Genomic DNA, 16,603 nt, shown 5'->3' with positions numbered 1-16,603 from the left:
AATAGACTATATTGAGACACTTAATGTTCCACTGAGAAAGGACAGTGCTCTTGTGCTTTTTTGCTGACATGAAATGTACCCTAAATTAGAGAATGACCCTAATAAGAATATAATTTTTATATTTTTTATTTAAATTAACTCCCTTTTTGATTTAATGACCAAAGGTTTACTGCAACACTCTATATACTCCTGTACAGTAGGTGGCGGTATACAACAAATTAACGATGCAATCTGCCAAGAAACTAAAAGAAGCAGAAGAAGGGACTTTTATTTTGCTCTTATTGTATGACGTCATAAGGCTGCGCCGCGCTCCTGCATCTGTTGTGATTCGGCTGAAGAAAGGTTTGTGTTTTAAGCTTTTAAAGTGTTTAAAGCGACACAGAATTAATGATGTATTATTAAATGTATCTTTGCATTACTTTATCTAACATTTATCAGCGTTGAGTGAGTAAAGTAACAGAATAAACTCATGAGTAACAGAAGGAGCGGCTCATTTCTCTCTTTATCGTGAATCAGTTCAAACATGAGTTCAGTCTCTAGCTGTGTCCCAAAGTGAAGGGTGCGCACTTCGAAGGCCAGACCACGCCACGCCTTCGAAGTGCACGAAGTGCATGAAGGGCGAACAGAGGGACAGGGTTGCCAGGTCTGCACAACAAAACCCCTCCAATTGCTAATCAAAAGTAGCGGAATCACGGCCAAAATGGGCCAGCATATGCCAAAACGCGGGGGGCGCCCAGTACAAATATTGCTAAAGTAAAGACAACTTACACCTGTGGACTATAGGCTACAAACAAAACAAACCACATCAACAGTAAATGCCTCCCAATTCCAGACTTGGCAACACTGAACCGAGCGTCGTTGAATGGGCTGTAGCCAAGCGGCAACCTCCCGCAGTTTCTCTTGAAGCCAATACGGAAGTGCCTCAAACTGCAATTCATCGACTGGCCGCTAGGGACAGGATCCAGAAGGGAGCAGAATCTCATTGAGCCCCATGTTAAAATGGCCAACTTTAGAGCAGAATAAAACATGTTTACAGCCTGGTACAAATTGTGCTTTTGATCTATACGGCTCATTTTGCCCTTCATGACAACTGTGAGGGGGGTGAATTTTTTTATAACTCATTCGTTTACATTATATAAAGCCTTAAAATTCTGCATAATTAAGGGTGTGGCCATTTCGAGAGACAGGTGGATAGCGATTTATCTGCTGTCTGTTAGTCATCGCGTCACTTAAGCTCCGCCCACGTCCCGCCTTTTTGCCCATTTTCTGTTATCCGGGAGTGACGCGCGATGGCGCGCTGCCAAGATGGCTCGTCCCTACTTTGCGCTTCAGAACGGCTCATCAGAATCCTATGGGTGACGTCACGGACACTACGTCCATATTTTTTTACAGTCTATGGCTGTAGCAGGTGTGTGACAACTGACAGCGGACATTCTTGAGGAGATTTTAAAAAGAGAAATGGAGCAGAATTTATTTATTTATTTTAAAGTTGAGTTTGAGTTTTATTGGATTTTGACATGCTTCAAAGCCTGCGATGATGGGAGACCGGACCATAAGCACGTAAATCTGTATATGTTTAAATATTTAATCGTTAAGTTGCAACTATTGTTTATTTATTATGTTAAATGTAACTGTAACAATATATTTTAAACATTTATATATTTACATCCAAGTCTTTATTTAAGTAGGCCTACTTATTTTTATTCAACTCACATAATCTCAGATGCAATTGTAGCCTACTTTTAATGCCATGCCAGCAGTCGACCGATTCAGCCCCGCAAACCTGCGGACAGTGGAAATATGCGCTCATCCCAGATGAAGATGATGTCCTGCTGGCACAGGCCTTACCAGGGTTTCTATTGTGCATTACCATCCCGGTCCAGCTCCACCAGCGTCACCCGCTCAGCTCAATGAAAGTGTAGAAATGTGTTCTTCTGTTTCAGCTGTTCATTTAAATTTCTGTTGTTTCTGATGTTTATTGTAGGCTTATAGTTGTAAAAAGTACTTTAAGTATTTTCATTTGCACATTTTAATTTACATGACAAGAAAATATATGCATGAACATATTAATTTCTACAAATTATAACTTGCATTACAAAAATAAACAGAATGTACAAAACAACCACTTCTCTTTTATTTAGCCTACACATTTCAAGTTAACGAAAATTAACAATAGATAGCAATTACTTGGTTTAATTTACAAATAACTTACATAAAATAAAATAATAATAATATAGAGAAATTGTTCTGTGCATCCCGGCCACGACTTTACATTCAGCCTTTGGAGGAGACTTTCGGTATACAGGGAGTGCAGAATTATTAGGCACGTTGATTTTCTGATCATATTTTTTTTCCAGGCACATTTGACAGAATTCATCTTCCAGAATCTGGCAGTACGTTTTGGGAGTTCATTTTTAGTCCATCTCTGCAAAACGGACTTCAGGATGGACTAAAATGAACTCCCAAAACGTACTGCCAGATTCTGGAAGATGAATTCTTCAAACAGTGGTACTAGAGGATGTGGTGCTGGTCCTTCAAGAGTCACTCTCAACCTATCTGTCCATAAAGCCTATAAAAAAACCTTCTTCATGTATTTTACAACTCTTCAGCTTATGATTCTTATTTAGTGGGGGTCATTTTTTAGGATTCTTTACCTAACTGAAGTCTCTGAGATCCTGACACCTTGCACTTCTGGAGACTCCAGGTAGGTTGCAGCTTTGGAAAATGGTGGCGCTGGAGACTAAAGGGTTCCTGATGGTTTCACCCTTAATTCTTCACCTTAATTCTTAATTCTTTTGCAGTTAACAGGTGTCTTTTCTCCGCCACATGTTTTTGTCAGATCCTGCTGACCCAACGAGCATTTCACTGTCCAATGGTCATGCCTTAACTGCAATGTCTAGTATTGCATTAGTATTGCATCCTTCTCATGGGCATTTAATACTTTTTGACTTTTCAGTCTGAGTTAAATCTCTTTTTGGCTCAATTTATCTGTAAAAGAAAACATTCCTAATAATTCTGCACACCTGAATATAAGGTGTTTTTCATTTCCAGCCTTCATGAACAATTATATATCACTTATACATTATTAAATACTAAATCAATAGTAGTTATTAGGATTACTGTGGTTTAGAATTGGTCAAATGTGCCTGGAAAAAAAATATGATCAGAAAATCAACGTGCCTAATAATTCTGCACTCCCTGTAATGGACCGTCGTCAGTGAGCGACATTCACTTATTCATTCATTCATATAAAATACTTTATTTTGCAGTAAAGTCAGCAGTTTTCGTTTATTTGCATTTTCACTTATAGTTTTGAGTGACAGATGTCGTATTTGATTTAGCCTATTTTTGTCTGTGACATATTTTAGGTGTTGACAGTAGGCCTATGCCTATAAGAAAAAATAAATAAATGATTGCTTGGCCAACCTAGCCTTTTACTTCTGTTATCCCCAGTCTCTCTCTCTTTCTGTAGAGGACATTTAAAAGAGAGATTCTGGAAACGAAATCTAAATTTAGCTGGATCGGTCGGGAATAAAATAATTTATAGCGCGTGAGCACGGAGTGGATTTGAAGCGCGAGCGGGAGGGTGCGGTGATTAATAGATCTTATTGCGGGAGCGGGACGAAAAAACAGCCCCGCGCACATCTAATTTGTATTTAAAGAAAGTGCAGAAATAAGAAAGATAAAAGAAAAAAAGAGCAAAAAAGGAGAGAATGGACTGATTCCTCTTCTTGAGAGCTTGGTTGAGAAATAAATAACACTTATGCAAGTTAAAATTGGGAAATTATCTTGCCAGGTTTCTCTACCACGAATGCACTAAACGTTTTGTTTACTTCAAGTTCAAGCGGTTGCGCCAGGCTACACTTGAGTTACCGACCGCCACTATCTTTCACTGGGAAATTTAAACCCGCGCAGCAAGACATCTGATCAAGTGCAGCGGGAATGCGGACCAGTCAAATCTTGTAATCACCAGTGTGCTATGAATTCTGGGATAGGGTAGGCTGCGAATTTGTGGTAAGGTTCTATCTGCTGTACCCTTCCTTTGCCTGAGAAATGGAGGGCGCATTTTGAGTCGTTTTCGACTTGCGGCAGCCTTCGTCGCGCTGCTGTGATGCAATCGCACTTCAAATGCGGCCTTCAGAGGTGCAGCTTTCACATTGGGACACCCTTCGTAGTGCCGCTGTGACGCAATCGCACTTCAAATGCGGCCTTCGAAGTGCGCGCCCTTCACTTTGGGACACAGCTTCTGAGTGACGAGAGAACCGGAGCTTTAGACTCTCCGAGTCAATTGAACCGATTGATTCACAACCAGTGATTTGAAGCGCTCTATGTCTATCTCGATTTCTACAAATCATTAAATAGCTAAACTAATATATTAAGGGTCTGTATAATTTTAAAATTTGCTTTCTTTTATTAATTTGTTGTGTTAGTTTTGTGTTTTTGTCTCATCAGGTGATTTTAAGTCCATTAACTGAACTACTGAACTAGAGCTGATTGAGAGATTTTGTGTGGATTTGTTTGTTAATTATTCTCATCTTAAACAGGACAGAGTTTTCAAACACAGAAAACCTCCTGGAGAAGTGACTGAGATCCACATGGTACACTATTATAATGATGGCGTTTATTAAAGAGGAGAGTGAAGATGTGAAGATTGAGGAAACATTGAGAGTGAAACATGAAGAAACTGAGGAACAAACAGGTTGGTTTCATTCTCAAAGCTGAACTCTTCATTTGATCCTTATTAAAATTTCCGGCTCTACAGAAATGAAGGATATTTTTGAAGAATGTCATATAAGTGTCCTGGTTAAAGCTCTATTATTTGACATGAGATCACATGACCGGACAAACACTAATGCTGCTTAAAATGAATCTGTGAAGATCCGACTTCCATTCATTATTACGACATGTTAAATGATACATTAAAACCCTTAATTTATGTCACTTAATTATACTAGATAACAGCATCTAACAAAATCTGTGTTTTGCATAAAGCAAAATCAGCTTTACATTTGTTGTCTATAAGGGATTATTTTCTCATCCTCAGAAGCGCTCTCTGTTTAGCTAACATGTTGTACTGTAGAAGATTTAGCTCATATTCCACAATGTCGTTGGAGATTGAAATGGGCATTGATTTGGGGATTATGAGTGTAATCTGGAGGAAAGTTAGCGATGGAAGTGTGTAAACATTTTAAGTTAAACACTGAGTCCTGCACGTGGGAGAGTGAACCGCTAGTATTTAATGAAATGAGAGGAAAATATTAACCTTAGGGCTGGGACGGTATGGATTTTTTGTTACCGCGGTTGAAAAGCAAGAAATTCCCGCGGTTCAGTGGTAAACCGCTTTAAACGGCTCCCGCTCGACTTTCGCGCACAGCCGCACACACACCAACGCAGGCAATTGAACATAATATAGAAACATGTTTATTTTACATTTATTTTTTCATGTTTAGAACCGGAACAATTAAAACAGAAATGGAATGATATCTGAAAAAAAAGTGCTGGCAAAATGAAATATAGGCTAGGCTTTGGTTTACATCCCAGCCTTCATATTTTTTGCTGAGAGAGCAGATCAGATCACGACTGAGAGATCTGAAGATGGAACAGCATAAACAAAGACAAACAAACATTTTTATTTATCGGTATTGATCAGTTATATATATTTATTTGTTCATGTTTATTTATTTCCCATATTTTTACTTTCAGATTACAGTCGTCGTCATCAAACAATCACTTAAACTAACGACTTTCTCGCACACCCGCCCATATAATATAATATATTATTTATAGTATTTATATTTTTATATTACATATTTGTACATATTCAGGCTATTAATTTACATTAACAATTTACATCTCGTGTGCGCTTTTGTCTCAGTGGTTAATGAAGACAATTTAACGAAGGCTCAAGGCTATTTAATTTAGCAAAGTGTCGTCACTCGCTGCTCACACTACCGTGATTGTATATTATGCTACTTTTATATATAATATAATATATAATATGAATATTATTTATATTTATTTTTTTTAATTTTATAACATTCACATATTTATATTAATTTACATATCTCGTGTGGGGTGTGCTTTTGTCTCAATGGTACAAGGTTATTTGACGAAGACTATTTAGGCTAATTTAACAAATGTCGCTGCTCACACTACCATGATTGCATGTAATTTTTACATATTATATTATATTAGGCCTATTTTTACATATTTATATTAATTTATATATAGGCTATATGCCAATCTCATGTGCACTTTTGTCTCAGTGGTTCAAATATTTAATGAAGGCTATTAAATTTAAAGCGTCGCACACTACTGTGATTGTAAGCCTGCCAGACGGATATCTTTTTCGATAGCCTTTTAATGAAATTGGAATTTCAGAATCACATAGCCTACTTATATTAATTGCCTACAATAGATTATTTATTGATTATATTGAATGAAATCTCGCAGGCCCAGCTTATTTGTAGTCAATCTTTCCCAAACAGAGTAGGAAGAGAGTTAAAACTTACCAGTACTAAGGAGTGCTGAGGCAGGTCCAGCTCAGTTTGTTCACCAGCGTTCGACACAAACCCACGGCCCGGGCAGTGCGTTCTTTTTCTGCTTTCATGACTTCTATCTATCTACCCGCTATTGTCGGCTGCGCAACCACATGAGAGAATTGTGTTAAGCACGTGCAATTAAAAACTGAGGTCCTGCTTATGCGCCTGTATTTTATGCTTTAGTAAAATCCATCCATCTATCATCTTCCGCTTTATCCGGGGCCGGGTCGCGGGGGCAGCAGTCTAAGCAGAGATGCCCAGACTTCCCTCTCCCTAGACACTTCCTCCAGCTCTTCCGGGGGTACATCGAGGCGTTCCCAGGCCAGCCGGAAGACAAAGTCCCTCCAGCGTGTCCTAGGTCTTCCCCGGGGCCTCCTCCCGTTTGGACATGCCAGAAACACCTTCCCGGGAAGGCGTTCAGGAGGCATCCGGAACAGATGCCCGAGCCACCTCAGCTGTCCCCTCTCGATGTGGAGGAGCAGCGGCTCTACTCCGAGTTCCTCCCGAGTGACTGAGCTTCTCACCCTATCCCTAAGGGAGCGCCCAGCCACCCTGCGGAGAAAGCTCATTTCGGCCGCCAGTATCCAGGATCTTGTCCTTTCGGTCATGACCATAGGTGAGAGTAGGAACGTAGATTGACCGGTAAAACGAGAGCTCGGGGTCCTGCCGGGCTCAGCCCAAAGGAGCGACGTGGGGACACCTTCCCGTGGGCCCACCACTCACAGGAGGGACCGTAAGGGGCCGGTGCAAAGAAAATCGGGCGGCAGTCGAAGGCAGGAGCCTAGACAACCCGATCCCTGGGCACGGAAACTGGCTTTAGTAAAATTAAATTCAAATTATAGGCTACAAGACTATACACAGGTACTGTCGCATATAGGCCTAATAGTCGCTACAAATGGAATGCTATAACGTAGCACTAAGCTTACACTGGTTGTTTTTAACATGAATGGGGGACATGGTCAACCAAATGAACATGGTTAACCCAGGGTAACCATCTTAACGCTACACTCATCTTACACTTAAACTGTGAGGTGGTTTAGATCTGTCTACTACTACTAGACACACTACTCCTGTCACTGGATCTTTCTTGGACACTGAGAGGAAATACAAAACCCAAATTAAAAATACACACAACCAGTTGATAATCATATCAACATAACAAGGTATTTAATAACTCTAATAAAGTATGTCGTAATATTGACACTATTTGATGTGAGTTAAAATACTTGGCTGCTAGCTAGTCAATGTCTAACGTTAACAGCTGATCTGGCTGCTAACAGTGGAGGTATCGCTACTCCCCTTCAAAGTTGTGGATGTAACTTGATATGTACAATCAAAATCCTTTTTCACGCTTGCAACCGGGTACAGGTGAACAGTGGTCGACAATCCTGTGGACGTTTTTCGGGAGGCCTTGTAGACAACGGGTGAAATGGGTAAAATAATGTGTCTTGCTGCTATAGCAATGCCGCACACCGGAAATGGTCGACCGCTCACTCAAGGGGGTGGAAGTAGAACTCCTTAGCTACGTGCACATAGCCTATAGGCAAGCAGCTTGGTGAGAGAGCAACGACTGTTGCCGCAATTATTAGAAAATGGAAGAAGTTGAAGATGACGGTCAATCTCCCTCGGTCTGGGGCATCATGCAAGATCTCACCTCGTGGGGCATCAATGATTATGAGGAAGGTGAGGGATCGTTATGTGTTAAGTGAAAGTGCACGTTAGTTCTATTCATTCACACAGAGACACGCAGAATATATAGGATTCATATTTAAACAGTCTTTTGTGGTAATATTCACTGACACAAGTCTATTTTGCGATTAGAATAGCGGAAAATAAATGTAACTGTCACAATCCTCCGCTGGATCCGTTGTTCCTCGAAATGAAACCAACTCTTCTTCTGAGGTAAATTATCCCAGGATTATTTCTCACTGCATCTCAAAACAATGTAAATTCATCTCACTAAACTTGATGTGTTTTATAGAGTGTTGTGGGTTTTAACTTGTTTGCATAAATCTCCTCAGAATTAGAGCGCACGATCCGTGGGCGTGGCCCATTAGCAGATCAGGCAGCATGTGAACAACTGACATCTCTCTATTTTTAAATGGATTACATAAACAGAATATTTGAGTTCGATTTGATGTACATCATTTGAAAACCTGACATTTCTTTTAGATTTATGTCTCATGTTGTGTGACATGTATTCACTAAGTTGCAGTTCATTTTCTGAAGAGTATCAGAATGGACTTCATTGAGAGAAAGCCGGCAGATTGCGCATCATGTTTGTTTTAGCACAACATTTTAGTTTTTATTGTGAGTGCACAAAAATAGAAGTAGAAACTTAACAGATTTGAATGATGTATAGCACTTGTCTGTATGACTAAAATCTATGGAGTATTTTGAGTCTCTTTCGCACTAAGATAAAAGCGAGTTGGTCATGCCGGACCTCTAGGGGTAATGCTTTACAAATGTTTTGATGGCTGTTGTGGTGTGCTATTAAACTGGGATTAACTTTTGTCTTTTTTGCCTTAGACCTGGTGCCGTTGAAAGAGGAGTGTGAAGTACTAAAGGAAATGGAAGAAAAATATCAATATGAGAATGATCATGATTTCAAAACTGAAGAAACATATTTTAGTTGCTCACAGACTGAAAAGACTTCAAAAACCAGCAGAGAAAAAACTGAAAATAAAGAAACAAGTTATGTCACCCGCTTTCAGGGTAGAAAGAGTTTGAATCAACAAAGAAATCTTACAGACCACACGAGACTTCACACTGGAGAGAAGCCTTACACATGTGGAAAGAGTTTCAAACATAAAGGACACTTTCAAGACCACTTAAGAATTCACACTGGAGAGAAGCCTTACACCTGCCAACAGTGTGGAAAAAGTTTCAACAGAAAAATTATTCTTAACAGGCACATGATAATTCACACTGGAGAGAAGCCATTCATCTGCCAACAGTGTGGAAAAGGTTTCAACCAAAAAGTAAGCCTTAATCAGCACATGAGAATTCACACTGGAGAGAAACTCTACACGTGCCCTCAGTGTGGAAAGAGTTTCACTCAAAAAGTACACTTTCAAAACCACTTAACAATTCATACTGGAGAGAAGCCTTACACCTGCAAACAGTGTGGAAAGAGTTTTAACAGAAAAGAAATTCTTAACACACACATGAGAATTCACACTGGAGAGAAGCCTTATGTGTGCCCTCAGTGTGGAAAACGTTTCAACAGAAAAGGAATCCTTGACACGCACATGATAATTCACACTGGAGAGAAGCCGTTCACCTGCCAATACTGTGGAAAACATTTCAACCATAAAGGAAATCTTGATTGCCACATGAGAATTCACACTGGAGAGAAGCCGTTCACATGTGATCTATGTGGAGAAAGTTTCAGATATAAAGTCACCTTTAAGCACCACATGAGGATTCACTTATGAGAGAACGGTTTTATGTCATCGGTCTGGAATGAGTTTCTGACAGAAAAACCTTAAAGTCCCTGTAAAGGCAATTCTGAGATTTGTTTCTAAACACATTATAATGTTACATATGTATTGCTAAAAACACGTTACAAAGACTGTGAACTATGTAGTACTGAATTGTGGAATTAGACCGTTTTTTCACCATTGCTGTGTTCAGGATTTTTTAGGCAGAGTTAAAGCAGTGGCTCGATGACGCACTGGTGCCACTGTGCATTTGGTCCCTCCTCCAACACGATCATAACAGTTGATATCTGCTTATTTTTTCAAGTTTTTGATAAGCTATTTTATTTACTTGTTGGTTTTTTTTTTTTTATTCAGATTTTGCTGGGTGGTTAATAACATATTTGTCTGTGTTGTGACAAACTCAGAACACATTTAATTTTGACTTTAAAAATTAATTGTTACAATATTTTAAATTGTTCTCTGATACCTACATAGAAGGCATGTGGCTTATTTAAGGGCAAAAATACTAGAGATACAGTTTTACATCTACAACCCTAGGATTTGTCCTTAGAATGAAGGAATGAAGGTCTGTTTTTGCCTTATTCGGAAGGGTCATGAACAATAATGTTGAGCTCTGCTCTGATTGGCTCATTTCAGCAGCTCACACAAGTGCAGTTATTCAGCTAACACAATAGGCCTTTATCACACTTCCTATTTCCGGTAAGTGAAGCAGTGCACCTCTACTTCCGGTGTAGTACTTCTCGCAGGTGTTGCTGCAGCGATCTGGTGCTCTAATACTAAATAATGACATTCTTACCTCAGATTTGACCATTTCCTGACACTAAAAGCATGGGTGAGACTGATATGGCGGGATGAAGGTCCTTCTTTTAAAATAATACGTGGAAGTATGTTTGTGTGTTGTAGGCCTATGCATTTCCAAACTGAAGATGTTTACGTCTCATATTGTCAGCCAGCTGAAATGTTCCCGTCCAAATGTGATAATAAATACATTTCTAACCTGCCACATTCCAGTGCTCGTCTTCTCATTGCATTAACCATAAATTAATTCAGAATAGCGAGCACCAACAGACACCAAGTAATTCATCAGTGATGACAAAAATATCATAATTTGCAAACACTGTAAAAATACTTTAAAATACAACAGTAGTACGACAGCTCTGCACAAACATCTACGATTGAAACATCCAACAACAAAGGCAAATGTTAGTATGACGCACACCACGAAGCAAATGAGTATTGGTGAATTCTGTAAACGCCGAATTACAGAGAGGAGAAGACAGGTAATGACAGATTTACTTGTGGATTTCATAGTAAGACGCTCAGGCCCTAACCTGGCCCGCGTCTGATAGCTTATCAAAATTATCGGCCAGAGTTCGATTGGAGCCTGTGTTTTTTTTTTAATTCTCACTATTAGCTAACACATTACTGTTGCAGCTATTAAAATAGTTTTGTTTTTAATGTCAGTAGTTATATTTCATTTAGTTTTTTTATTAAGTTAAATTAGAAAAATGTTTGGAGCATGTTTTGTTTGTTAAATTAAAGTTTTTTTTTTTTAATGGGACGTCCAAGCGGCCGACAGTTTAAATGTTTACTATCACCACCACAGTAAAAAGGCATGTTTGACAAGCTGATGCTGCTTGCAACAGCGCTCCCAAACGAAACCAGCTATAATCTAAACCAGGGGTTTGCAAAGTGTTTGGGTCATTGGGTAAGTTGTGTCAAAAGGGAGGCCCACTTTCTTAGACTTTGAAAACCCCTGATCTAAACTACAACCCGAAATCAGAAAAAGTTGGGACAGTATGGAAAACGCAAATAAATAAAAAAAGAAGTGATTTCTAAATTTACTTTGACTTGTATTTCATTGCAGACAATATGAACACAAAATATTTCATGTTTTGTATGGTCAACTTCATGTCATTTGTAAATATGCATCCTTTCCTGTCATTCAGACCTGCAACACATTTCAAAAAAAGTTGGGACAGTAATGCAACTACCACTTTGTAATGTTGCCATTCCTTTTCACAACACTTAAAAGACGTTTAGGGACTGAAGACACCAAGTGATGAAGTGTTTCAGGTGAAATTGTCCCATTCTTCCTGCAAACAAGTTTTAAGGTGGGCAACAGTACGGGGTCTTCGTTGTCACATTCGGCAGGCCAGTCAAGTACCCGTACCCTCTTCCTCCGCAGCCAGGACTTTGTAATGTGTGCAGAATGTGGTTTTGCATTATCTTGTTGAAATATGCATGGACGTCCCTGGAAAAGATGTCTTCATGAAGGCAGCAGATTGTGCTCCAAAATCACTATGTACTTTTCAGCATTAATGGTGCCTTCACAGAAGTGCAAGTTACCTTTGCCAAGGGCACTGACACAACCCCATACCATGACAGACCCTGGCTTTTGGACTTGTTGCTGGTAACAGTCTGGATGATTCTTTTCTTCTTTGGTCCGGAGCACACGGCGTCCATTCCTCCCAAAAAATACCTGAAATACTGATTCATCTGACCACAGTACACGTTTCCACTGTGTGATGGTCCATCCCAGATGCCTCCGAGCCCAGAGAAGTTGACGGCGCTTCTGGACACTGTTAACATAGGGCTTCCTTTTGGCACAGTACAGTTTTAACTGGCATTTGTGGATGTAACTACGTATTGTGGTACTTAACAAAGGTTTGCCAAAGTAGTCCTGAGCCCATGTGGTGATATCGCTTATAGATGAATGACGATTCTTGATGCAGTGCCGCCTGAGGGATCGGAGATCACGGTTGTTCAGCTTAGGCTTGCGCCCTTGTCCATTACGCACTGAAATTCCTCCAGATTCCTTGAATCTTTTAATTATGTTATGCAGTGTTGAATGTGAAATATCCAAATCTCTTCCTATCTTTCTTTGATGAACATTGTTTTTAAACATTTCAATAATTTTCTCACGTATTTGTTGGTAAACTGGCGATCCTCGGCCCATCTTTGCTCCTAAAGGATTAGACCTTTCTTGGATGCTGATTTTGTACCAAATCATAATTACAATCACCTGTTGACATCACCTGTTTCAAATCACATCATTATTTAACCATTTTACCTCATTACTAGCCCTAAATTGCTCCTGTCCCAACTTTTTTTTTAAATGTGTTGCAGGTCTGAATGACCGGAAAGGATGCATATTTACAAATGACATGAAGTTGACCAGACAAAACATGAAATATTCTGCAATGTAATACAAGTCAAAGTAAATTTAGAAATCACTTATTTTTTTCTTTTTTTTTGCCTTTTCCATACTGTCCTAACTTTTTCTGATTCTGGGATTTTATTTAATGTCTTTTATTTCCATGTAACAATATAAAATGTACAGAAATTACTCAAATTACTTTGTTAACTCATAACTTTGTTGAGCTCATAACTACCACATTGATATCAGGAGACCACATCCCTCCCCCTTAAGAGAAAAAATACTCCAGTAGTCAGACAACATATGTTCCCCCCAAGTACTCACAAATGTACTGTAAAGGTGATATTGTACTTAATACTGTTAACATGAGAAACAAAACCAAATCAACAGTAAACTTTCCTAGACAGTCTGATCACCTTGTTGAACAGTTAACACAGACATACAACTCCTGGAATTCTCACATCTTTCTTTCTTTTTTTCCCACAGTTTTTAAAGCAAAAAACTAACTAGGAAGGTGGGTAGACTGCCATCCTTCCAATGAGTCCCAGAGCTCATTCTTGCTCTGACTTGAGGGATCTCACTACTATTTCACAAAGTCTCTCAGATAAGCAGGAGTCTGTTTTGTGCGCTCTGAACGGCGCAGCACCGGTAGCGGATCTGCTCCCACTTTTTTCTGTTCAACAACTGAGGGGTGAACTTGGGCTGTCTCGGAAGCAGTCATTTTCTCTCTGACCGAAGTGGTGACAGCTGAGTCTGCAGGCAGGGCCTCCAACACTGTCTCTGAGACTGGAAAACTGGTAGGCTCCTCCATCCACTCGGGCAAGAGCATTTCACGGCCCACTACGGTATGCCGTTTCCTGATTTGATCAACATGACGCCTAATGATTCGTCCATCTCCTGTCTGAACTGTATAGGATACAGGTCCGGTGTTCTTTTCAACGACCGCTGGTATCCAACCGGGTCCATGACTGTAGTTTCGGGTGTACACTCCCCAGGAGAAAAACTACAACTTACTGCGAGTGTCATGTTGATCCTTCTGCTTCTGCTTCTGAGTTGTTTCTTTCGTATCTTTGACTTCACATCCGACAGCAGAAGATCCAGTGTTGAACGACTGTACAGCTCATTCCGCCAGACTGTTTGACGCCGGGTGGAATGGTGCGGATGTTATGTGCTGTATGCCATTCTGTTTTAGGAATGCTTGAAACTCTTGGCTTGTGAAACAAGTTCCATTGTCTGATACTAAGGTCTGGGGCAGGCCGTGTATGCTAAAACACTGGCGGAGCTTTTCAATGGTAACTTGACACGTTGCTGTACTTACTGGGTACACGTCTATCCATTTGGAGTGTGCATCTACAATGACAAGGAACATTTTTCCTAGAAAAGGGCTGGCGTAATCCACATAAAGTCTGCTCCAGGGTGTCTCTGGCCACTCCCATGGATGTAGCGGTGCTCCTGCTGGCAGATTCCTACTTTCCTGACATGTAGTGTTTAATTTCGGAGTCCATTCCTGGCCACCAAACATATGAACGTGCTTAGCCCTTCATTCTAGATATTCCTGGGTGTGTGTGGTGTAACTGTTTTAAAATGGCTTTCCTACACCTCTGCGGAACGACCACTGTCGCCCCCCAGAGCACACACCCATCCTTCACACTCAGCTCCAATTTTCTCTGACTGTAGGGTTTGTATTTTGTATCCACCTCCCTTGGCCATCCTTTCAGACACCAGACTAGCACTTGGGAGAGTGTTTCGTCCTTAGCTATCCACTGTCTCAGCTGCTTTGTCGTGATTGGTGGGTCCTCCATGACCTCCAACATGAGGACCTGGTCTTCCTCGTCCTCTTCCCCTGTTTGTGGCAGTGGTAACCTGCTCAGAGAGTCTGCATTTGCATGTTCCTGCCCAGGTTTGTATATGATTTTGTACTCATAAGCTCTGAGGAGTGTTGCCCACCTCTGCACTCTCAGTGACCCCATCTGTGGCACTGGCTTTTTTTCATGAAAGAGTGATATAAGTGGTTTGTGGTCAGTGCTGAAGGTGAATGTTCGTCCGTAGATGTATTTGTGAAACCTCTTGATCCTGAAGATGATAGCTAACCCCTCCTTATCGAGCTGTGAGTAGCGCTTCTCTGCTGGTGTTAGCGTGCGTGACATGAAACCCAAAGGTTTTTCCCTACCGTTATCCATGACATGTGACAGTACCGCGCCTAATCCGTATGGCGAGGCATCACAAGCGAGCACTAAGTCTTTGTCCACTGAATAGTGACCCAGTACTTTAGCTGACTTCAGCAACTGTTTTGAATTCTGAAAAGCTTCTTCCTGCTCATTGTTCCAGGCCCACGGAACATCTTTCCTCAGCAGTTTGTGTAGCGGGGCTAATCGTGTAGCTAGACTAGGGAGAAACTTATTATAGTAATTCAAGAGACCTAAATAGGCCTTTAACTCCATCTCTGTGGTTGGCGATGGAGCTTCTTCTATGGCTCTCACCTTGCTCTGTACAGGATGTAAGCCTTCAACATTAACTACATGCCCTATGTATTCCACCTCACTTTGCAGAAACGCACATTTGCTTCTGTGAATACGCAGGCCAGCGTCTTTCAGACGCCTGAGTACCTCCTCCAGTGTGCTCAGATGTCCGGCTTCGTCTCTCCCCGTCAGAATAATGTAGTCTAAGTACACAGCTACTCTTGGAAGGCCTTGTAACAGGTTTTCCATTGTTCGCTGGAAGATGGCGGGAGCTGAAGAAACTCCAAAAGGTAGCCTATTGTAAGTGAACAGGCCTCGGTGCGTGTTTATTGTGAGGTATTTCTTTGAGGCATCATCCATCACAATCTGTTGATAGGCGTGGCTTAAATTTAGCTTGGAGAACTGTTTCCCTCCTGACAGAGTATTGAACAGGTCTTCGACACGGGGAATGGGGTATTGCTCAAGTGAGGAGGCACTGTTAACCGTTAGTTTGTAATCTCCGCATATTCTGACTGACCCATTTGGCTTTAAGACAGGGACTATGGACGCGGCCCATTCAGCGTATTTAACGGGAGCTATAATGTCCTCCTTCAGCAGACGATCTAACTCCTCTTCCACTTTTGCTCTCATGGCATAAGGAAATGTGCGGGGCCGATAAAATTTAGGATGTGCTTCAGCTGACACTCGAATGGTTGCTTTCATGCCTTTCAACATGCCTAACTCCTGCTTGAACACATCCTCATTTCTCATGAGTACTTCCGGTAGACTCTGTTCTCACATTTTTTATTTCCTCCCACTTCAGCTTTAGAGCCTCTAGCCATCCTCTTCCTAACAAGCTAGGTCCTGTACCTTTAACCACCACTAGGGGCAATGTCTTTACTTGCCGCTCATAGTTGACTTCCACTTTGGCTACCCCCAATACTTTGATTTTCTCCCCTGTATATGACTTTAGTAAAAGTTTAGTTTGCTTTATTTGCGGGCGTTGCTTCTCGTTCCACA

The 16,603-nt window shown here is 40.7% G+C and overlaps 1 protein-coding gene across 1 annotated transcript; it reads left to right on the top strand.

Annotated features, from left to right (window-relative positions):
• The first annotated feature begins 274 nt into the window (after positions 1–274).
• On the top strand, positions 275–10,987 carry LOC307131222 (uncharacterized protein). The gene is made up of 3 exons (XM_079824745.1): positions 275–342; positions 4,545–4,699; positions 9,072–10,987. The coding sequence occupies exons 2-3, from the start codon at positions 4,612–4,614 to the stop codon at positions 9,977–9,979; spliced, it is 996 nt and encodes a 331-aa protein (XP_079680871.1). The 5' UTR covers positions 275–342; positions 4,545–4,611; the 3' UTR covers positions 9,980–10,987.
• The last annotated feature ends 5,616 nt before the right edge of the window (positions 10,988–16,603 follow it).

This window comes from Gobio gobio, assembly GCF_949357685.1.
Source record: "Gobio gobio genome assembly, chromosome: 1".
NCBI lineage: Eukaryota > Metazoa > Chordata > Actinopteri > Cypriniformes > Gobionidae > Gobio > Gobio gobio.
The sequence above is the reverse complement of the archived record's forward strand: the minus strand, read 5'-3'. Positions and strand labels throughout refer to the sequence as shown.